Raw genomic sequence first — 26,069 nt, 5'->3', positions numbered from 1 at the left:
CACGATAAGAACTCGGCGGATTACGAATGCGACCTTGTTCACATATTGAGATCTGAACAGGTCATTTTGATGTTTTCGTGGGCAAGGCCGCCTTTTTAAAAGGGTGCACTTTTGTGAAATGGGGGAGGGGTTGGAGGAAGAGGCATAGCCTGAGGCTGAGTAGGATATACAAGGCCACAGCCTTGAAATTCAACCCGTTGAATAGGAGGAACCGCCTACAAAAAAAGAAAACGCGAAAAGCCAAAAGACATTCACTTCAGATTTCTTCAAAGTGTAAACTAATGGGGGCACCACTTCACTATCTAAACCCCACCCGCTCCCTTTCAAACATTTTGATTTTCAAGTTTGTACACCACTTCACTCAGCTCCACGTTCAGAGCAATCCGACGGTTCAACCATAGAGCTAGCTTTATGGCATGGTTCAACTTTCCAATGTTCAAAGAAAATGGCCGCCTACGCAAAATACGATCTATAGCTGCCAAAGAGCTGGTCTTTACACTTTACCTTCAAAGTTACTTATTATTTACATTTGACGCTGACGTCAGATCATTGACGAGGCCGAGATGGATAACAAGAGCAAACAATGATCTGTTCGGGTCTTGTTGAGAGATGGACAAGGTTACGAATATCTAGATCACCAACGCTTCAAAATATTTGTTTATCGGAAAAGTCAGATCATGATCATAACATGGTCAAATAACTTCTCTCGAGATACATTCACTGAGTGAGTGGTTTAAGTCCATGAACTTCAACCAATATTTCATGAAAATATAAAACAGAAATGACAGAAATATAATAAAGAAAACCATCTACACTAGCTCTGCACTAACTATCCCCCATCTTGTGATAACAATGCCATTTCATTTACCTTTCCAACTTACGAGGTCAAACAAAACCGATTTTCAATTCTGTATTGGCCTTGAAGCCTGTTTGAAAAAAAGATTTATCCAAGTAAGAACGCCACGCGTACCGGCTTTATTAGTCTGCAAAATTAATCCTCTATCTGACTGTTAGTTAACAAACGAAAACATGATTAAATAAAGGTAATGAAATAATGAAATACAACTGCCGATTGAAAAAAATAATTACACCATACGCTAACGAATTTAAATTTCAACCTTTTTTTTTACATCGGTGAAATAGGCTCGAAATAACCTGGGGTGGGTGAGGTTCTTATATACCACGTGCAAACATGAAAGTAGTTGGAAAACGGAGCTTACATAAATATTTATGACATTGTTACTGCACCTACGAACAGACATACCAGGCAGTGCCAACATCCCCCCACTTTTACACGTCAACGTTATTTTTTGATTTACTAAAAATAAAGTGTGATGTTCCAGACTAGAAGTTTAAATCCCCGGCACCCTTGATGTTTGAAAGTGACGTGTGCAAAGTTGATACTGGTAGCTCTCCATCATTTACTCTATCGTTTCACTGATTAAAGTGTCCACCGGGCAATTAACAATAATGATATCATTCGGCAATCCAGGGACTGAAAATGGCAGCGGCACGAAGAATGTCATCGATAAAACTTAATGAGTTGATGTGAATGTGAAAATGATGCATTGGATTGTTTTTATAATTATGATTCGATGGGATGGTGGCGCGGGGGGGGCAGACATTCATGCGACTTTGCGAGAGCGCATCAGTAATGAATGTTGTTCATCCCAATTGCCGGACTAAACACACTACAAATTTAGATGTATACCATATAGGCCCATTTACGTAATTAATTTGTGAGAGTTGGACCCTTTATAGCGCAGCCATGTTGATCTGGATGGGATTGGACGTTGGGAAGCCCTATTGGAAAAAGGAGTTAAGCGTTTGGAAAAAAGGATGATCATGATGAAGTGATGGAAGAACAGAATAAATCTTACCTTGGACTTGGAACTTCAATGGTGGTTGATACGGGTCGCTTCTTTGGTTCTGGGCATATTTCACCGAGCCTTTCATGCCTGTTAGAGTCTGTGAGGTGGTGATGATGGTGATGGTCAGTGAGTTTAACAATCTTGCGACTTTCCAAAAGTCGGACGTCGTCGAGTTTCCTCTTGAAATTCGTCTCGGAGGCATCGGCACTTTTGAGCAAAACCTCGTTCGTCTGCTTCCGATGCTTCTGGACAATGGCTTTTACTTCACGGCCATCAAGGTTTGTGTACACGGGCTGGTTGAATTTGAGATGAGTATGAGAAACTGGTAAGAATCCCGGGCCAACCATCGTGTCCGCTTGGCAGTCCATCGCGACACCGTCTTCCCGAACGACCTCGTACACGAATTCGCCGGTCGGTGTTCGGGCCTTGATGCCTCGTATCAACACGGGGTAAAAGATTCCATCCGAATACATGGCGCTGGCAAGTGTACCGATAATGGATCGCTTCGGTGTTCGCTTAGGATTTGAGAGCATGATTACACCAGCAAACTCCTTCTGAAGGAATAAATCTCACAAATTAATCTTCCAGTTCTAACTCATCCGAGAAATGTAATAACTATCTGCAAAAGTCTAACGCACGGCATGCACGTACACAACATAAATGAATTGTTTTGGAAGCGAACATGCGGAGATTGTTTTGATCTCGAGCGGTGAAAGAGATGGGCGTGACTCTAACCGGTTTAGTGAATCGGCAGCCGCTCCACTAACGCGCGCTGATTGGCTAAAGATGACGCACCCCTCCTGTGATTGGCGAGTGGCTGGAGTGACGTGTGTGTATTAGCTCATGTGAAGCCAGGGTATTTTGTTTACAATCGGAGCCCGGCTTATTCGCCCTCTCTTCAGCATCTTTTATCGTTACAAATGCCAATCCTCGATGGAAAATACCTGTGTGGTGGTAGCCATATTGGAAAGCACGTGGTCCTGAAATTTTGTACAGTCGATATTGGGCTGGGATAGGGGTTGCTGCAGCGTTTGCCATGCCAATGAATTATTGAACATGATTTGTTTGTCAATACTTTGATAAGCTTTTTAGTCCATCCTTTTAGTAGTAGTTGGCAATATCATCAGTGGAAACTCAGCCAGAAACTCAGCTCCGTTGCTTTATGAAAAGAAATAGATTTCAATATGCCTTCAGAAAATTACTACTCAAAGCATGCTCGAAGGACCCCCAACACCTCAGCACATGCACATACACACCATCAAAATAAACTTAGTTTCACCAAGACGACCCCCCCCCCCCTCTTACCATTAAAATTGTTTAAAAAACTGTACTTTTGTTTCTTTTCTTCACGACCATGACAACATAAGGACATGGAACATTTCTTCTGATGGACATTTGAGTAGAGGCTTTATAGGGCCTATATGTGTCGTTTTCTTCTTGTAAATACATTAATAGAGAATTCATAAATTGTATTCTGGACATGGGTTATTGGTTATTTTTTCCACTGTGACCACACGTTCCTGATTTTGCGAATAAAAATATGACCTGCCACACGTACGCAAAATCGAGGTCCCTCTCTCTTGCGTTGAGGTGCAAGTATTGAACGTGCTCCCTCTGGTAGCCGGTGGAAACGCCGGGTCAATGTAAAGCGCCCTCAAAAAATAAAGAGACGAATGCTGGGCGACGCGAATGCTAAAATCAGAGGGAGTATACACGGTAATAGTAACTCCTCAAACAGAAAGAAGAAAAACCCCTCTGTAGTGAGTGCGGTTTGTTTATGTCGAAACTTGGGGTCGAGCCAAAAAGCAAATGACCGATGTCTTTCCGTAGTCTAAACATCAGGCGCACATTGAGCTGTAATTACAAAATACCAATAAAAACTTTAATAAAGCATCGAATGGACTTTTAGAACTAACTGAAAAAAAATCACTTTCAATTGTTTTTTTATCAATATAGAGATTGGCTCCGTTATACGGCAACTGCAAAGATACAAATTATTTTCATTTATAAAAGAATGTATGATTATGAAAGACTATTTTTAGTGAGCTCTGCAACCAAACGATGTGTTATGATGGCCGTAAATCAACTGAGGGGCCCCGCAGAACGAACGAGGTATATAAAAAAATATTACATAATCTTTTCTATGAACTGATTTTATACAAAGCGATCGAATGGATTTACAAGCCGTATTTAGAGACGGTTATATCTGTCTTGTCAATAGCAAATTTATTGGATGGAAAAAAGATACTACTTGCAGTCTGTTCCATGGAATATCACTCTACCTCCATGATCTTACACAGTGTTTGAGAAGAACTCTTCACAATTATATGTAATCACTTTTGTTGACATTAATTACATAATTATTGTCACAAAGTAGGCCCTGTAGTCCGAATCCTCCACTTTCAATTTCAGCTACCCCCCCCCCCCCCAGAAAATATATGAAATCTCCACGTCAGCTCAGTTGCTTCTCTCACTTGCTTAAGCTACGTAGTGCATGGTATTGGTATTCTTGCCCCCCCCCCCAAAAAAAAAATGAAAAAATCTACAGCTATACCTTATTATAGCGGCCCAAGCACCACCAACACGGTTCTCTATTACAAACACATTTTGCAAATTCGATAATGATTAACAGAATTATAATCATGTTTGATCCCTAATTGATTTACCAAATGTATACTTCAAGTGGGAGATCATAAATGGTGTTTTGAAACTCATGTAAAGGCTGTAAAAAACTTGGATTTAATTCCTAAAAAGATATTTAAAAAAAATGAACACCGCATGCATACACTGAACAAAGAAGAAAACACGGCGCGTGCATATTTTGGCCATTTTCAAACTTGATATATAATAATGATAATTACCTTAATGAAAGCGACATAATAAGATACAAGATGCGGCAAGTGACAAAAAGTCGAAAATGATAATTCTAACCAAATAACAAGAAATAGGAGTAGGCCTATACTGAGGACCTCGATTCTATGAGCTATGAGCTTTACTTTGAAATATCCTATAACATTCCGTGCTGGATTTTTTTCTGTATCATAAATTCCTTTTTATCACAAATTTGATCACAAATCAAACAGCATGTTCCGGATAATCTGATATTCGTAAGATTTTATACGGGGCTTGGTATATATAAAGGCAGAGCTCTATCAATCTTCAAATCTTAAACACTCGCGTTTAATATGACGTCATAATACAAGTGGTGGAGCAGTGTTTACCTTTCATGTTGTGCAGTTTTCTCATATCATGCCAGCCACGCCCACTATTATCGAGGGGAATCCCCAAACGTCATTGCTGACTGATGCATGAATGGAAAGTTTATGTTATTTGACATCCCATGAATTCTAACTGGAAAAAAAAATAGCAGACGAAATGAAATCTGTTTATTTTTTATATTCGCTTAAGGAAAAATAGTGTGTGTACTCGGCCTCTTCAAGAACAATTATCATTTTAAAATCAATAATTCAATATTGCACGCATCCCCGTATTTCACTGTTACATACTCATATGATTGTTTTGCGTTTTATTGTTAAAACGGAAATGCCAAAGGCGAAGTGGAATGTTTAGCTCAATAAGCAATTAGTTTTTCATGATGGAAACTTCCACATGATGTGTTTTTTGTCTAAATAATTTAGTTCTTAATATGCAATCACGTGGATTTTTTTAGGTTGTTTGTTTTATTTATCTTTTGCATTCATAAAATGTATCTATGTGGAGTCCGGTTATTTAAAGGAGGGATGTAAAAATGACTTGATTTATTTATTATGAATTATCAAAGAAATAAAAGGTAATTGTAGTTATACAACAAATTCATCATATTTCACATGCTCTATTTCTTTATTTGTTCCTTTTCCTTCTCCCCCATCTTTTTTTTAAAAATCTTTTGGAAGTTCATATACGGGCCGGTCTCCCATTGGCTTCCCTCCGCGGACTCCCCCCCCCCCCCCCCCACCCGCTTCCATCCCATGCAGTATATAGCCCTTCACCGGATGCAGCGAAACATAGTAGGGAAACATTAGTCTTCTGGTTTTAAATTTCTATTTAAAAACAACAAAATTGAACTGGTAATATTATAACACCGTTTTTAAAGACATTGTAGCACATTTGTTGTTGTGCACGGCATGCAGGGGTCCTACAAAATGACTATTTCCCAAAAAATAACGGGAAAAAAGCAACTTTGCAGTGGGAACATGGGATTGTTTCATAATTCACAACATCTTCTTGTTTGTTTGTTTGTTTGTTTGTTTGTTTTTATCAAGTTTCGCTCAACTTCCACTCCTTTGTTTCCTTTTCTCTTCTTTCCCCTTTTTTTTACGAATCCAATCGATTTCAACGTTGAATTTCCTTTGTTGATATTCATGATCCTGATACACATGCAGTCATGTCAAGTCATGCAGACAATGTATTTAAGTTCATGAATCGGGGATTTTGAAGGAAACAAAAGGCATTATGTCGCAATCGCAAAGGCAAACTGCATCGAGTTGAGCAACGAAAGATATATTGGTATGCAACTTTCAATTTAAGAAAAACGAGAGAGAGAGGGGGGGGGGGGGTGAGAAAATAAGAGATGACATTGTCAAATATAATGATTTTATATAGTTGTTTATGAGTTTACCAAACTCCGTTGTTGATTGATTTTTCTTTCTTTTTTTAGTTAATCGGTAGTGCATGCATGCTTGTTCGCCTTTGGTGGTGGATTTGAGTATGTATGCTCAGACTAACAACAATTACAACCAAACTGAAATTGATATATTATTATACCCGTGCTTTTATATAATAATGAAGTATGTTTGTGATCTGATATTTTATAATGCGTGCATTCTAGTCGTGATACCGGTACGGATAATGATAATGATGTAAGTCCTACTTCTTTTGTTGGACAAGAGAAATGTTAAAACTAAGTAAAACCCTGTTGTGAACTCTAGTTATATGCAATGAATCCCCAACTTTTCTTGAATGTTCCAAATTACACAACCAGTTTCATTTGCAGTTAGCCTACTTTCTGGTTATTAAAACCCTTAATCTTGTAATAAGCTTTTATATACATGCCAATAAATAGGTTAATGTTGCAGTCTGAATGAATGCCTGTATCTTGTCCGTATTCAATGGTCCATTTATTCACTGATACCTTGCCATAAAGATGATTGTCCCATATAGGCCTATTCGGTTTAAATTGAAAAGGGCTCAGGCAGATGCTAATTCCTGTAACTTTAAAAAAAACTACAGGGCCTATATAGATGCAATTATAAAATTCCACTATACATTCAAAGTATTCTTACCAAGAAATTGCTCAGTCTCTTAAAAATACAAATTCCATAAGGGAACACAACACTTACAGTATTCGTGTCAAGAATTTGGTCAAATTATGGTGAAGGGCATATTATTAAAGGGGATTCCTACCCAAATAAAAGCTGTTGTTTTTAGAGGAAAAATAAAAATCAGACAAGTCGATAGCAGGGCCCTGCATTGGGTTTTTGTACAGGTGGTTGGCATAAGTAACACAAAAAATGACAACCAAAAAGGAAGGAGGGGGGTATTGCTCTCAAATCTCCGTCATTTCGGAGCAATAAACCCTTTTTTGCCTATGGTATAGATAACATACGCCGTATACCTCCTGAAAGATCTTGGGGTCACTAGCGTATAATATACGAGTCACAACCCATGCAAAGGACGTATCCCTGCCCCCCCCCCCCTCCTGACGAGCATGAAACACCTTTTTTGCCCCCCCCCCCTGTCGAGCTTGAATACCTTTATTGCCCCCCCCCCCTGTCGAGCTTAAAGACCTTTTTTTCTGTTACAATATCCTTTATTTGTGATTGAAGCCCCCCTTATTTTGTTTTGCTTGTCAAATTTTTGGTGGGACGGGTTTTGCCCCCCCCCCCCTGTGGAAAATCCCAGGTATGCCACTGTTTGGGGGTGTTTAGCCCCCGCTTCTCATGGTCATTGTTGATAGGTGAAAAATTGAAGGAAAATACATCGGACAAAATAATAATGATAAGAGTCATTATGATTGGTAATCACTATACATACGGAGAAATCAAATTGAAACATGGAATATCACGTTACTGCATGCACCCCAGTGGCGTAGTGAGCAAATTTTTGAGGTGCTGATATGGCGAATGACATGAAATTAATGAAATACGCTGAAATACGCTAGCTCGCAATTCCGACATTTAAAAAACCAAAAAAAAGTTTGTGATAGATTTTGACATAATATTCATAAAACGGTTTCATATTTAATCCTTACACCTTTCCTTTTCTCTTTATTTCTTGGTCATGTAAAAGGGGGGGCGCCCAAGCCCCCCCCCCCATCTGTGCGCCAGCGTTGTACCAATAGAATTATAAAGAAATATTCATGAATTAAATCACTTGGTAAACATGCCTATCGATAAAGTAGGCTCATTTTAAATATTAGTGTCAAGAATTTGCTCTATTATTGTAAAAACAAATGCGAATTCAAAGGACTAAAAATGTATTCGTGCATGTAGCAGTTGGTAAATTATTCATGTGTATAGGTCAGAATAAGAGAAAAGTTCACACTGCATGAGAGTAAATTAGTTACATAACAATCTCACAAATATCAAAATTTTGGTGCTTCGTAATCGACTATGATAATGAATAACAAAAAATAATTACACAAGGGGTGTCAGATATCAAATAAGGATATTAAATAAATCTAGGCTTGATGAATATCATGATGATGACACAATAAAAACATTTTAGTATAATCCCGCCCTAATATACTTTTTATGGGGGGGGTTAATTCGCTGTGTTCTCGTTTTATTGAACAAAGAAAAACAACTGGGTGTACATTCTTCTCCTTTAAATATCCCTTTTTATCTTCTTTAAATTACAATTTAGTCAGGACAGTGTCTTTAAAATAGAAAATCACATTCAAAGGGATGGGCCATTCCATTATTTCAATGGAACATGTTACTACATGTTTCTAACCACTATAAATTTGTAAACACTCACGTCACAGTGAGTGAGCAATATAGGCCTATCACAATGTGGATTATTCATGAATGGGTAGATGGAGGTTGAACCAAAGAAAACAAACAAAAAGAATTATAAACAAAATGGATGACTACTTTTGAGGGGGGGACCACCACAAAATTTTTGACAAGCAAAAAAAGGTTATCGACCACAAAATAGGGGACGCATGAAAAAAATTGACAAGCAAAAAAAAGGGTTCAAACAAAAATTTATGGGGGATCGTCCCCCACCTAAAATTTAGGGGGGGACACGTCTCCCCCCCCCCGCTTCCGCCGCCTATGGCTGTATATGTTATCGTTTATGCTAGTGGCGTAATTAGCCAAAAAATTGAGGAGGAGAAAGGGGGGAGTAGAATGAGGATAATTATGATCAGTGGCGGGTCCAGGGGAAGGGGGGCATTTCCAGTCTGCCACCACCCCCCCCCCCCTTGAAAGTCATAGCCAGTATTTTTAATTCAAATTCTCCCCGCCCCTATGGCTGTATATATTATCGTTTATACCAGTGGCGTAATTAGCCAAAAAAATGAGGAGGAGAAAGGGGGAGGGGAAAGTAGAATGAGGATAATTATGATCAGTGACGGGTTCAGGGGAAGGGGGGCATTTCCAGTCTGCCACCACCCCCCCCCCCTTGAGAGTCATTTTCAGTATTTTAAATTCAAATATGTCGTTCATACACAAGTGTGCCCTCCCGTTTGAGAGTCACAACAAATATTCTTAATGGAAATAGTCGTGTCGTGCATACACAAGTGAGGACCTTTTTTTGCTTGTCAAATTTTATATGGGATAAAATGACCTTAATATTTAAAGACAACAATTTTTTTCCAATTTTACGTGGAACAAAACGACCTTAATTTTTTTAATGACAACCGTTCCCTTTATTTGTTTATTTAATAATTGATTTATTCATTTATTCATTCCTTCACTCATTCATTTATTTATTTATTTTGCTTGTCAATGGGACAAAACTTTATACCTCAAATCTTTAAAGACAACCTCTTTTTATTGACGATCTATTTCCCCTTTTTTTGGCTTGTCAATTTTTCATATGGAAAATGTGCCCCCCCCCTTTGGAAAATCTTGTATCCGCCTCTGTATTATAGTATATTCTTGCACCCCTTTCCATCAAATACCCTGATGCCACCCCTGTATGACTGACATTGACCATCACCTTGAAAAGGTCCGGCCTTCTTTGTCTAAAATCATAATTCCTCCCCTCACTAGAAAATTCTGGAATATCGATTCAAGAAGACAAGAATTATGATTGTTTATATAGAGAAATATATGAAATCACCCCAAATTTAGGAAGGGTTGGGATTAACATACTAGATATATATTGTTTTCTTTGCATTAATATGTCTTATTTATTGAAGGAAACCTTCGATAACAAGCTTTGCTTTCCAGAAGGTTCCTATTTCATTTCAAAATGTTATATTATATTTTGCTTTACTTTGTATAACTTTGTTAAAATTTTGGAATGAATAAATTCGGTATCAATCAATCAATCAAATTCAAACGGAGAATTTAGTGCAAGATTTGGAGTGAAATGTTCATTTTACTCTGAATTTTCTCTCAATCTCGATCATCAATCGAATTCGTCGGTTTAAGCATGGAACTATCAAACACAGGTTTAAGCCTATTAAAAATTAGTATAGGAAGCGAAATTTTTACTCAAAATAGACTTTGTAGACTGCATTTCCTATTTCATTTTTAAGGAAATGACACTTTGATTTGATATGTTCAGATTTTTTGGAGAGAGTGGATGGGGCATGGACTAAATAAGAGATGAGGTAAGATTTAGGGGCGGCGGCAGGGGGGTGGGTAATATTCGAGACAAAGCAGCACAGGATAAGGAAGCGAAATCTTGATTTTTCTCGACAGATTCATCTTCATTGTCATGATTGTGCAGAGTAAAACTTATGAAGAAACAGATAAAAATGCTCTCGATGGTTTAATTTCTCAATTTACATGTCTGAGTTTCATTAAGCCTGGATATGACCACGGACAACTATTCAATGTTAATGAACCCAAATTTAAGACCTTCAATTCCATGACCGTATTTCAACAAGTGAGTCAGCCGGGCGCATCACAACGCCCTACGAGTACGTGTGAGTCATTCCATTCCAAAATAGAAAATGACGTAATATCGAGGATGCCCCTTTCCCAGACAAGGTAGAAGATAGGTATTTAGAAAATCCTCAATGAATGATTGGGACAATGAATGATGACGTCATCATTAGTGATGGATTTACATCAATAATGAAAAAAAAAATTATACCTATATTTTTATTGAATCATTAAAAAAATTAATTATCTTATGTAGGGAATTTCTAAGCCACACCACTTGTGTCATTTCTCCAACCGTGTTTTACATTATGAATAAATTTACTTAAATGAATGATAACATAACTTTAATCCCAAATTTGTTTTAGACAATTTTAAAGGTTTGAATTTATCCGCAGATGATTATAATGGAACGGCTTGGAGGATGCGATCCAAAGTATGATATTTTTAGTAGAAATTTCGAATCAAAGTATTATATTTTTAATCTGCCAAATAAAGATAGGCAAAACCGGGGTTATTTCATCATGAACACGTCAAAGCATCACTACTGTTTCGCTTATTTTTGCACATTCTATTTTTCTCCCTCTTCTGCCCAACAATAAAGTTCAAAGATACATTTTCTTCAGCTTTCCTTTTAATGTGTGTGAGAAGACACAAGGCTCCCCCTCCGGGATCATAAGATTTGGTTCGGAAGGGGTTTGCAGCTGAAACCTCAAACCCATACCTATTTTTAAGGGCATTTTGAAGGTGCAAGCCCCCTAGCCGCCCCATCTATACGATTGGTATATAGACATGGAGCGAGGCGCTGGCGGCGTCATGGCCGACAGCTGTTAGCGATTTGTTGAAACTAGAGGCCCTATGAAATGATTTGCGTTATGAATTTAAATAACTAAATAGCTTACATTCCTATTTTCTTCAAATAATATTTGTCTTTATCCTTCACTTTCTATTTCGTTCCAGTCAAATTGATATTGAGTTTTCGTTTCTCAAAAAAAATAGAAGAATGGTAAACATGGTAAAGTTAAAGTGAAATTACTTTAGAAAAATAAAACAGATAATTGGTTTTACAAACGAAATATTGATCTAAAATTGTAATGAATGACGAATCGAAAATTATCAACCTTAAGAAATCAACCTAATTGACTAGAAACGTCCTAAAATTTCATGAATATCTTGATAAAAACATTATAGAGATCTAAGCCTTCTTGAATTTGATCTAAGCCTTCTCGATATAAATCGCTAAATAAAATTAATTATCTGTTAAGTTAAATTTTCATCATTATGTTTTAATACCATTATGTATTAGTACATCAATTATTACCTATCTGAAATCGGACTTATACCCCTTTAAAGTAATTGAAGCGGATTCGCCTTAAAGGTAAGACAGTAGCTGCAGCAAAAATTATTATTTCATGAGAAAGTCTTTTAGATCATGGTTTATTGGCAAAATATATTTATCATACATCTAGATCTGGTACTGTAAACTTTTCTTTGTAAAATCTTGAAGTCTTTCAATAATTCTGATGATTATTAACACAGAAATCATAATGCGGGAGTGGGACAGTGTACTTATATTGTTTCGAAAAATACCCGACATTTTGATGGAATTCTATGCTTATTTTGCTAATTTCTCAGCAATTATGCATTTTCTTCCAGAGCTATGTGCTGGCACATATATATATTTTTAATTTATACATAATTACGAACACTTTGGTGTAATTTCATCGGATTCTGTTCGAATTCATTTTGAGATCGTTACCACAACTGGTATTTATCTTTAAATCTGTATTTAGAGCTATAAGCTTCATGTAAAATGTCACGTAGACTTGTGGGGGTGTGATAATAACGATTGACTATTCAAGCAAACTTACTCGAATATGAAATGAATTTGGTCCCGTTATTCCTCATATATAAGCTATTGTTTGCTACTGAATTGTTCCATTTGCCCGACATCACTATCAATAGATGTTTTGATGGAATCTCTCTTTTCAGCAGTTGGTTTTCATGCTGTATAAAGCCCTTTGAAAAGGGTGTATAATTAGCAGGTTATATTCATAATAGGGGTGGGTAATGTACCCTATGCTATGGGGGAAATAACTGTAACACACTTATGGGTGAAGTGAGATAGAGTTGGCTGGTAGAACATATAATTTTGAATAACATTAAGACAAAACTTAAGGAAAAACTTACGTCTGGTCCCTAGGTTTTGTTTTATAATTTTGAGTTGTGGAATGATTGGTTTGACGATTTAGTTTCTGTTTCAAATGATATACTAGTATTTTCTATAAATTTGCCCTGTTTTTGTCCTCCCCATTTCCCCTTTTGTTTTACCCTTGTTTTATATTGTACTCTGTTCAGATAAGTTTTTTTTATATATATATTATGTATTATTGTTTATGTCACGGTGCAATCATCACAAGCTGTGCTTTCTAAGTTGCTACTCCATTATTGTTTATTCAAGTTCTTGAAATGTATTGATGCTTTTTATCGTTGGAAATAAATGTATTTTCATTCATAAAAAATACCTATCTGCATAAAGAAATCACAAAATTGCAACGTTGTAACCCTGTCGTAATAAACTTGAAGAAACCGTGATCCTCCCCGTAACTATATAGCTATAAATCTTGAAATCCATTAAATGGTCATAGCTATATAATGCTTCTTTCACGGTTTGATTAGATGGTGTTGTCAGGTAATATTGCGGAATATAACTCAATGGCAGCAGGCCTACATCTGTTGACATCAGGGGTTATATACAACTGGGTTTGAATTAAATGTGGATACAGTGTTTATTTTATTTGAGGGGGTATATGTCAGTGTTCATTGGATATGACATAAAATATGCCTATTATATTTGCACACAGAAAAAAAACTGTGGTGTTAACCGGTGTACATAATAGAGGACCACACCAGTTATTTTACACCGGTGTTAAATTGGTCGTATTAATTTTACACCTATAGGTGTTATTACAACACCTTTGGTTGTTACATTAACACTCTTTGGTGTTATGTTCAATCTCTAGGGTGTAATTTTAGCACCTCAGGGTGTGGTCCTCTATTAACACCAATTGGTGTCAGTTTTTACAGCGCACAATTTCTGCTGGGGTATGGAGGTCTGTCTGATAAACTGAGAAGGTTTGTTTTCTTTTTTTCTGTATACCACATTTCACATTAGTTATTTACTTTAATTAATACATGAATATTCTCCACGATACACTCAAGCGATATTATCATCCTATTTCACCCATGATCCTTGAACTATATCCTATTCATTGCAAATCAATCAAACATGCACGCACATATTGACTTTTTTCTACAGGTCCCGCGTTCCTTTCTGTTTGCTCGAACTGGCTCGAACATTCGGAGCAATAGAAAGTTGTCATTACATTGCCTCCACTGAAATTTCCGCCGCAATCATATTTAATTTGCCGGTTTTTATCTTTGTCAAGCCGGCCGGGTCCCTGGATGAGTACTGCCCAGGGTAGTCCCATTGTGTGGCAGCTGTTGAAGTGGCGTACCTGGTTGCTGAGTGCAGGCACTATTATAGGTCTTTAAAGGATGCAGAGATAATTAAACCGCCTTCCTCCTTTTTAACCGTGTAATATGGTACCTCGTAGAAGTGCCATTATACCGGGTACCATGTGAGATTAATGTAGCATTATATACAGCCTTTTCCAATGTACATAGCCTTTATTTATAGACTTGGAAGTTGGTTTAAAGCCTGTTTAAAGCAGATCTACATAAAAACAGAGAATGGTGTTTTATCCGGGATAGATAACGAGAAGTATTATGGGCCTTTAGGAGGTGAAGCCTCAGTGCGTGTTATCTGGAACGAAATGTGATCGAGAATAATTTGGAAAACTGCTTTCAAGGTCGAATGAATAGGTGATTTCGAGGTTTCGACCAAAAAGGGTCATCCCGTTGTTAAGTATGGAATGAAATTCCAAATGATATAAAAAAAAAATAGTCCTACCTTATCAAGATTTAGATTTTTATGCAGGAAAATGTTATTTTCCGTTTATTGATCGTATGCATATAATCTCACATCTGCTTCTCCCCCCCCCACCCCCTTCTCCTTTCTTTTCGCTGCAGGAGTGTTTCACTTAATTTTGATCTAAGATTTTTACTCTTTGATTTTTTTTTAATGTATTAATGTAGCGTGGTGACCCCTTTTATAAGCATCGCTTCTCCGGGGTCTCCGAATCATCTATGTTTTTTTTGTTTGTTTGCTTTTTCCTGATACTTTGTTAATATTGTACTGTTTTTATCCTTTTGATGGTTGGTTGAATGAATAAATGAATTGAAAAAAAATGAATATTTATTGAACCCATCAGTACAAAAAACAACGTGGCCAGCATGGGCCTGGTAAGCGGAGGGTATTCATTGAAAATAGGGTTGACAAGTTGTTGCTTCCAAATAGAGATGGACTGAGATTTCCGAGCCACAACCTTTTTGTTTGCCTGTTTTTTTATTGCCTGACAGTTTTTTTTAACGACGACCCCACCCCTGAACACCCCCTATATAAAAATCGTTACCAGGGCCCTCAACCAGCCCATACCATTCTGCTATTGTTTGGTTTTACACCGTGATTCCAAAATTTATCCAGGTAACTGCTACCTGAAATATCGGAGTGGAACTACAAGAAATGATAGGAGTGTAGGTTATATATTCAGGCTTTGGCGGTGATTTCATGATTTTGGGGGACCAATCGTAGGGGAGGGGGCGAGACCAAGGGAAAAACAAGAAAGAGAAAAAATGAAGTGAAAGAGGGTACGATAAATATTATGTTATTTTCTAAATACAATATCAAAATCAATCACAAAATTAGTTTTAAATTACAAAAAGGTTTTTTTGCGGCTCGCTTCATTCGCTTGGGACTTTTTTTCCACATAAGCCATGTTCCTTGAAGGTGGAGGCGGCCCTTTCCCAAAGGAGAATGCACAAAATTCGAAATTTGAGTTGGATACAGGGTAGCCGCAATTTATCAGTGGAAGCGTCGTGGTGTAGCGGTTCAGATGATTCTCGTGCGCCTTGTAATCAGAGGGTCATAAGTTCGAATCCCATCGCGGCCTATTTAGGGTCCTTTAGCAAGGCGTTAATCCACACTTTGCCACTCTTCACCCAGGTCGGTATAGGATGCGTATGCCTAGCAATTGAGTCTGAGAACTCTTGTTGGAAGTCTCCCCTCCTAATGGAGAAAGTGAGTACATTGTATGCAGGCATGCCAGGATCCGATGGCCGGGCTAATATATACTAATTGCACTGTGTAAGCGCTTTGGAACATAATGTCAGCACTATATATCATTCAATGTTAAAAATAATGATAAAATAATAATAATAATAATATGTCTTTATATAGCGCAGTTACTATGTGCATATACTCAACTGCGCTTTGATACTTGGTATCATATTATTACCCCGGCTGTAGCTGAGCCGCCATACTAATAGGCGCTAAAGCGTTCAATGAAAAATCATACCGGGTACCCATTCACCTCACCTGGGTCAAGTGCAGCACAATGTGGATAAATTTCTTGCTGAAGGAAATTACGCCATGACTGGGATTCGAACCCACGACCCTCTGTTTCAAAATCCGGAGACTAATCCACTGGGCCACAACAATGAGAAAGTTATAGGATTTTAAGTTTGTGCTTCAAGAAACACTTATATGCATAATTATTACCGGTACGTATACAAATGAGGGAGAAGCAATGATGTCTCACACTAATGCACTTATTTCATTTTTTGACATTTCAAATATTTCACCCCTCCCCGGATGATTATATAGCCTAAGCATGATTTGAATTCTCATGGAACATGAATCATTATCACTCCAGCTGCTTTATCATCTCATATTTTCTGATGTGAAATGTTTGGCATTTTGAAATATACCAATGAAATAGTGCGTTTGCATAGTTCGTATAGTGACACCATTCGTTCCCTCATTATTTGCATACCGACTGTCATGATCGCGTTCTGCGTAATAATCATGAGTGTTGTGTGAAACTAGGTGAAACTTAAAAATGTCTGTTTTAAAAAATCATATTTTCAGGTCTTGCTTGTTATTTGGTGATCTGTCAATCGACAGATCAACTATTAAAGAGAAATGCCAGTAGTTGCAGTAAACGCTGATTTCATGAAAAAGTCTGTAAAACCAGGCTTAATTGTCAGAATATCATCGAGGATCTGGATCTGGTACTGTTACATAAGCTGAACTTTGTGAAATCTTGAAATCTACGCTGAAAAATGTTCACACTGAAGATCACCAACACAGCACACGTGGGACAGTGTATTAATATTGCTGGAATAAAGACCCGCGCTTATTTTGCTTATTTCTCAGCAATTACACAATTTCTTCCAGAATCCTTTGGCACATATTTTGTATTTATACAAACAGACACTTGGGTGGTCATTATATTAGATTCTGTCAAAAGTCATTTTGAGATCGTTACCAAAACTGGAATTTGTACCACAATGTGTATGACCTACACTTTTTTCACACAACTTTCTGATTTCCCTCTTTTTCAAGACTATTCAACACGTTCTTTTCGTAAGAAAAGTTCAGTTTTCAATTTCATCATGTTGATCTTAATAAGCATGGTGATTGTATTATGTGATCATAAAAATTAGAGACAGATCACCCAATTCGTCCTCATGACGAATTAAAATTCTAGTTTTCTATCTTTTTATCACATGAATTTGTGGAATGTGCGCAAGTGACCTTTAAACAATACATATGAGACCCTCTCAAGATTATTTTGATAATTTTGAAGTGTTATTTCCGTATTTCTCTAAGAACTAGGTCTTTTCCGCTTCATTCAGGCATCTTCTCCATCAACCGTCATGCACTTAAAACTCACCGGTCGGGAAGCATACATATTAACAGGCCTGTACACACGCATATACACTGCAAAAACTCCGGTGTTGATTTAACACCAGCCCGGAATCTATATATGTCCACACCAGAGAAGTGTTAAACAACACCGGTTTGGTATTTAGTCTAACACCAGATAAGTGTTTATACAACACCAAGTAGTTTTTAAACAGCATTGGTTTGATTCCAAACTGGTGTTGTTTCAATACTTCTCTGGTGTGGACATAATAATAGATTCCGGGCTGGTGTTAAATCAACACCGGAGTTTTTGCAGTGTAATATGATAATGTTTACAGCTATTTGGGAAGATTCAAATAAAAAAAAGTTATTGAAGTTAGAAAATATGTGATCAGGGGCGCAATAGCAAAACTAGAAAATCGTGGGGAAAAGGTAAACCATGAGGGAAAATGGTAAAAAAATACTTCAAAGTTCCTTTACTCTCGATTATCACGCTAATGAACAACCGAAGTATATCATGTATATAGGCCTATACCAGTATCCAAAGTTGGAAGAGCGATATCAACTGTATCTCCACCACCCCTCATTCCCCTTTGCCGTTATCAAACAAAATACATATTAATACACCTCAAGACCTTACCATTTTTGAAATGATAATTTGTGCCTCCCCAAACCCAGAACTAATTATTGCAAACGCACATTTTTCTATAGGGGGACTAAGTTGTTTAACAGTATCCCAGATAATATTCGTAATTGTATGACCTTAAATCAGCGTTTTCATATTTGAGACCTTGATTTTTTTTCTGGGGGAGGGGGTAGTTGGTTGGGAGTATATAAGCACACTGATAGCGTTTTTTTCTTCTTCTTCTTTCCTTCTTTTATACCTTTTCTTTTCTTTCTTTCTTTCTTTCTTCCTTTTTGTGTCTTTTCTTTTCTGTTCTCATGTTCCTCTCCTTGTGACTCACTCTCTCTCTCTCTCTCTCTCTCTTATTTGGTCCCCAAGGAATATCGGTGGGGCTGAATATGGGTTATTCAACCGTCTTTTGTCATTTATCTTTAAAGGTCAAGCCCACCCCAATACGGATGTAAAATAAGAAAATTATAACATTTTTAAGTTTCGATTATTTTTCACAAAACAGTGATATGCACAACTGAGTGATATGCAAATGAGATCGATGATGTCCCTCACTCCCTATTTTTTTTTTATTGCTAGAATTAAACATTTTCATTACAAATTGGATAATAAGGACCGACTTGACTGATTGATTTATGTATGAATTTATGTTTACGAAAAATGTAATGACATGGAAGAAAATAAATGTTTTATTTGAATTGAATTGAATTGAAACAAAAAATATCATTCCAATGCTAATTCCACATATTCAGGGAGAAATATAATTGCTGATACACTTGGCAATGAGAAGAAAGTTAGAATATTTCACATTTCATATAATAAAGTCCAAAAGAAATAGTGAGTGGATGACGTCATCAATCTCCTCGTTTGCATACCGACCAGGATGTGAGTATAACCGTTTTGTAAACTTAAGCAAAACTTTAAATTGTCATAACTTTCTTATACATCCGATTTTGATGAAATTTTCAGTGTTATGATTGTTGGATTTTTCTCTTGTATTCAAATAAACTTATTGTTGGAGTGGGCTTGTCCTTTAACTTCCTAGCATGTTTAAAGCAATATTTTTTTCTAATCAGTGTTTAGAACTTATTTCATTATGTATGTATATATATATTACTCTTTGTGTCTCTTTACATTATATTGGTTTTTTTTTTAATGACGGAAATAAAACAAACTCCCCTTCATTTTTGTCAGATGCATGCTGGTAGGATGGGATTTATCCTGGTTTCATAATGTTATTGGTAGGGGTGCATTTGCTCAAACGATGTTGGGGGGGGGGCTACTACAATTGGTCTATAATGCCAGTTGATTGACTCTCCACAGGGTCTAATTGTCGTTTCGTCCAGTCAAGATCGCGTCTCATAACCAGTTGGTCAAATAGTAGTCCATTTTGGTTTGATTGTTAACTGGGCAAAATGAATGGGGGGGGGGGGTGAGTATTAGACCAACTGGTTATGAGACAAAATGGTCATAGATGAGCTGGTGATTAGCCGAAGTCACTAGCGTACCTATGGGGGGCAGGGGGACATTTTTTTCTGGTGCGAAATGTCCTTTATATGCGGTTAAGGACCTTTTTTTGCCTGTCAAACTTTTGGGCGGACGAATTCCCCCCCCCCCTGGAAAATCCTATATATACCCCACTGGCCGAAGTGCTTATTGGACCAAATAGTTGTTATACGAAATGTTAATGGATGGAGAGAAGGTAGACCATGTGATGACTGGACGAGATGGCACTAGGCGAATTGACGATTTACGGGGGGGGGGGGCACTTTTACCATTATTTCGTTGAGTGGGCACGTCTTAACAATAATATTACTATGTATTGAGTTATAACCATCGTAATAATTTCCTGACCAGTTAAGGAGTTACAGCTTTTGTGGAAAGTCAGTGTGTGTGATATACAACTATGTGACGAGTCAATCGTGAATAGCAAATTATATAGGTATAAACCTTATTTCCACGTACTAGGCCTACATTGTAAATAATAATTTTGCGAAATATGATTCATGCCGGAGGAAACGGCTTGGTTTCTATCATTTCCCGTGTACGTGCGTGATTTGATTCATGAATCTTTATCTCTCAAACAAAAGTCACATCGTCCAACTATTTGATTTCTATAAGCCTAGATGATTTCGATAACACAGCTGAATAAATATTTTATTGATAAAAATCAATGACCACTTTTGTTGTTGAGTAACTTAAAACTTAACGGGAAGGAAAGGGTATAGTGGGTTAATGAGGGGGAGTAGCAGGGGGAGGGGGTGGAGAATTGGGTTATTCACGAAATGTCACTATCACGGAATATGATTAATTTTCTTGTGTTGATCTGACCATGGTCCATGATCTGACTGATCTCCTTATTTGACTGAAAATCGGTCTGGAAAACAGATTTATTTTTGCTGGTAAACCTCTTTTCCATCGAAAAGCCGGCCGGCGAGGCAAAAATAAAAAGTTCGGTCACCGGCACGACGGCCTGTTTAACGTCACGTAGTCAATGTTGGATTATCATTAGATCCAGGCAAGAACGTGTGCGACGTGTGTCAACATTAAGTATGACGGAAAAAAATCAATGATTGCTTTGTATTACTGCCAAATATCTCTTCAGACTTTGGAACATTTTCAAGAAAACTCACCAGTCAATTCCATTGAATATTGTCGATTGCTGACGAATTATTTTCATGATAAATTTGAGGAATTTGCCGAAGAATATTAGATCGGACGCTCAAGCTCAGACATCTACACTTCTGAAAAAAAATTAAATTACTCAATAAAATTGAGGCAAAAGGGTTGCCTTAGTTTCTTTTTCAAGTATTTATAAGTTTGGCAGTTTTTATTAAAATTCACTTATTTCCTTTGCATCCATTTTATTCAAGTGAATTAAGGTACAACAACTTAATTCAATTAAGTAAAACGATGATATCACGGATATAAAAAAAAAACAATGGGGAGTGGACTTTCGTGATTTTTCGAATCACGAAACTCCACCCCCCCCCCATCGTCCCACTTTCAGTGGCATCATTTTTATCTTAGACATCTTTTATTCAAATATTAGACGATATGCATTGTCACTTACCTGTACATGATAGGTGCTGACATTTATATCATTTAAACGCGACCGGTTCATCCTAGAAATAAAACAGTGAGAATAATATTAACATTTTCCTAAAACCTATGATAAGAAATTTAGAATTTTCTAATGAGTGACTATCTAATTTTGCTCTTTCTGTGATTCAACAAAAGAAAAAATATTTTGCACACCCTCATCCAAAACAATTTCAACTTGACACAAATAGATTTGACAGTTATTAAAAATCTTAACATTTACTTGCTCTTAATGAGTATTCAGGTATCATTTAAATAAGGCGTTAATTTTAAAATATTAATACATTCAACATGATTTCATGAGTGATAATTATCTTTGCCTAATTGAAGCAAGCTATAGAAATACGTGAATTTTCGTCAATGTACATTGAACCAAATAAATCAAGTAAATTAAAAGACAAGTTAAATCTACTGCAAAAAATCGACAAATAATTACAAATAATAAGACATGGAGTAAAATCATAAATTCCTGATGTTGGTAATATAAATCAGCTACTTTGGTTATATGTCGATGTATAGGTATATTTTTTTAATTATTTTATTATTATTTCGAAAGAGCTGGCCCCTGTACTCAGTCTTTGTCAGTATAAGCCTATTATTTATCTCTTCAATTGTCTCATTTAAAATGTATTCATTATTTTATATCATTGTCAGTATGTGAGCTTTTTAATTTATTATTAATTTTAGTGCAGAAACCCCTGAAAAAAATTACATGAATAATTAATGTTTTAAAAGGAACCGATATAATTATCTCTGAACTCTCGTTCCCATTGAAGGACATGAATTGCGAGACTAATCACGTATGAGGTGTTTGTTGGTAGTCCTCGTGTGACGTCGTATTTGTATAGGTCTCTGAGAGTTTGTTCTTTACAAACAATCTAATGTTTGGCCAAGGACTGTGATGGGACTTATGCACATACACCGGCCAACCTTTTAGCTCTCACCATGGCGTTCCCGTCAAAAACATCTTTAATCAACTTTGCAGCTATTCTTGAATTACGTGTAATTTTGAATGATCAACATGTTTCGATACGCGATCATTTCTAAACCTAGAGTGAAATGCTTTGGAGGCTATCAATTAGAAATACATGGTAAGGAAAATACAGACAATTAAGTTATTCACATACATTGGCACAGTAAATTATTAATAAAGATAAATAAATAACAGGAGAATGATAGATCATGGTTAAACTTAAAAAAAGTAAAAAAAGAATTCACAATTGCTAAGGTATATGAATTAAACGTTTAAGAATTTTCAAATTATTTCAGTTATGATTTGTAATATTTATTAAGCACTTCGAAGGATCACAATGCATCACTACTTTTTGTGGGGGCGGGGGTATCATCTTTTCCCCATCATATGCCCACCCCCCTCTCAAAATACTCGCACTACCCCTTCTTTTCAGAGAGATATCCGATATTCAAAGGTATATATATATATATATATATATATATATATATATATATATATATATATATATATATATATGTATGTATATATATGTATATATATATATTTATTTATTAATGTATTTTTTAAATTCATACTACTAATATCCAGTTCACGAATGAGTATCATAAAACATGTAGTACATATTGGCCTATAAGCTAAAAGTCGTCTTTACAAATTCATACACTCGCCAACACTGATAGCATCGTTTGTGCTTTTTACCGGGGCTTTTTACTGGGGCTGCAGCAGTTTGCCATTGTTGTGCACATGTACATTCGTATCCTGTATAAATAACGCCGTGGTATGGCGCTTTCCAAGCAAATCTCCCCGCTGGCAATGCGAAATGTGTACACACAGTTCTGAGAAATCCACCGACTGACTGTCAGTTTTTCACATTCATTTCTCAGAATGTCTCTCGAGGGGGATTCCAAGAACTGTTATTGTCGTTTTTGATCACTCCATGATTCCACAATCATAATTTCTATAGTGTGTATTATACCCTTTTAGACAGGCTAAAATTTCCTTAACCCCGTACTATTGGTGGGGCTAAATGGCAATTTAGCCCCACCTATAGTACGGGGTTAAGCTTAGCCCACTTTCGTTTTACACAGCGTTTTTGCAAAGTGGGCTAACCCCACCTATAGTACGGGATTATTTGGCCCTGCAAAAAAGCAGGGTTATCCCACCAATTGCGGTGCTAAGAGCAATAGTACGGGGTTAAGATCGCATGTGTAAAACGAAAGTGGGCTAAGCTTAACCCCGTACTATAGGTGGGGCTAAATGGCAATTTGGCCCCACCTATAGTACGGGGTTAAGGAAATTGTAGCGTGTGTAAAAAGTGTACGAGTGAAGTACTTGTACTACGAATGATTGACAAAATCCACTAGTCCGGGGTTAGCGAGTTTCGTGTGTAAAAAGCAAGCATTCCTTATCCGGGGTTAGCAATAACAATTTGGCATGTGTGAAAAGGAAAAAAAAATAGTACGGGGTTAAGGATAGTACGGGGTTAATGATAGTACGGGGTTAGCGATAGTCCGGGATTAAGAAAATCCTGTGTAAAAAGGGCATTATTCATGTAAAGTATAATCAAGTTCAGATAAACATACATTCAACATTCAACTACTATACTACTACTACCACCAGTTCTCCTGCTACTGCTACTACTTTTATTACTTCTACTACTACTAGCACTACTACTATACTACTACTACTACTACCAGTTCTCCTTCTTCTACTGCTACTGCTACTATTTTTATTACTACTACTACGTGTACTACTACTACTACTACTGCTGCTACTACTACTACTACTACTACTACTACTACTATACTACTACTACTACTACTGCTGCTGCTGCTTCTGCTACTTCTGCTACCACTATTCCTTCTTACTTTTCTTCTAAAAAGTGGACCCTTTGCCACTTGATCTATCTAACCTTCATACAATCGATTTCATTTAATTGGTATAATGCTACGCCATTATCCTTGTTCTATTTAATATTGTCACTCTATTACACAGCATGATTCATTTTTATACTAGTTATGATAACAAGAAAATGAAAACATTTGAAAAATGATTAACTAAAAACATTTCTCCTTACTATCGGATATCATAGATACAAATCAAGTTAAACCAAGAAAGTTTATTTAAATATTACTCTTCGTGAAAAAAATCCGAAACAGTGTGAACAAGATCTGGGCCCTGTTGTACAAAGAGTTACGATTGATCCGATCAATCGCAACTATGGACGGCCAGCAAGGTCAACATCTATTATGCATTTTTGTTCAAAATATTTTCTAGCTGTAATGTATATTCATGCATTCATTGTTTTCTTGAAAATTCACTGCGCTTCTCTTTGCAAAAAAAGTACATTGTTTCGTAGAAAAATTCGTAGAAAAATTGTGACAATGATGGATTTCCACAGAGTTACGATTGATCGGATCAATCGTAACTCTTTGTACAACAGGGCCCTGCTGTCCGAATACACAATGCACTATTCCATTTATAATGTTAATAGGTTATCACAAATGGAATTCGACACCGGTCATCCCCATGGAAGGGTCAATCAAGATAATAATGTGACGCCACCATCAGGCATTGTTGTCCACTTAGCGTGCCACGTGATCAGATCCTCCTTGGGGCTTCTGGGAAGTGATTGTGATCTACGTCATATCCGATGAGCAGTGATTGGGGCATTGGAGGATGAGAATGAGCAATGATCTATATAACTCAGTTTCATCTTGAAGAAGAAGATGAGTGGAACCATTATGAGATGCTCTTTTTTGCCTTATTTATGTCACTCATTAATATTCTTTCATTTTTCTTATTTTTTCCTCTATTTTTATTTCTTCTTTATATATTTATGTATCCTTCCTCCTTTCTTTCTTTCTATTTCCTTTTTTTCTACTTTTGTTCACGTTTCTTCTATTTTCCCATCCGTCTTCCTTAATTCTATATTTCGTTTACATTTTCTAGCTACTTTCTTTTTTCTCTTTTTAATTTGTTTCTACCTTTCCTTCTTTCTCATTTCATCCTTTCTTTTCAGGTCGAATTCACTGCCAAATACTATTTAATCAAACGTCTTTTGAGTGCAGTCTACACTTTCTTCATGATATTTGTAAAAAAAAAAAGATTAATGTCCTTTTTAAGAAGATTTTAACACTGCGGTTTAATCCTCTTCCAGTGGTCTAGTGGGAAATATTTTATTGAAGCATATAGGGTTGTTTGAGACCTTACAAAGAGATTTATTACATTTAAAATACCAGAAATAATGTATGGTGTATGTTTTTTTTTTAGCCGACTTTCGTTCCTCTTAATTTGAATAACTCCAGTGTTATAAATAAGTAATTGAAATCGCTTCATTTCAGTCTCTCCTTTCATCAAAATGAAAACCCGGCTCTCTTTCTTTGCTTATGAATGCTGTGACGTCAATGATGAAGTATAATCAGAGCTATAATTAGTTGTAATAGATCGTCCAGCGATACCCACTACTGAAATAAAGCAGAAGGAAGAGAAAGATTTCTTTAACACCCCGCTCTTGGTTGTATGCAATAAGCCATTCATTGACTAATAAATTTAATTTTTAGATTTAGGTGTAGTGTTTGACAACTCTTCTCTTCGGTGT

At 36.6% G+C, this 26,069-nt stretch overlaps 1 protein-coding gene across 1 annotated transcript in view; it reads right to left on the bottom strand.

Moving 5' to 3' along the window:
- LOC121418212 (zinc finger protein 704-like) overlaps window positions 1-2,971 on the bottom strand; it is a 34,193-nt gene extending 31,222 nt beyond the window's left edge. Inside the window, exon 1 of the mRNA XM_041611952.1 lies at window positions 1,881-2,971. Within this exon, the coding sequence (XP_041467886.1) occupies window positions 1,881-2,404 (524 nt within the window). The 5' untranslated portion in view covers window positions 2,405-2,971. The remainder of the gene's footprint in view (window positions 1-1,880) is intronic.
- Between the last annotated feature and the right edge of the window lie 23,098 nt (window positions 2,972-26,069).

Source organism: Lytechinus variegatus, chromosome 1 (genome assembly GCF_018143015.1).
Source record: "Lytechinus variegatus isolate NC3 chromosome 1, Lvar_3.0, whole genome shotgun sequence".
Lineage (NCBI taxonomy): Eukaryota > Metazoa > Echinodermata > Echinoidea > Temnopleuroida > Toxopneustidae > Lytechinus > Lytechinus variegatus.
The sequence above is the reverse complement of the archived record's forward strand: the minus strand, read 5'-3'. Positions and strand labels throughout refer to the sequence as shown.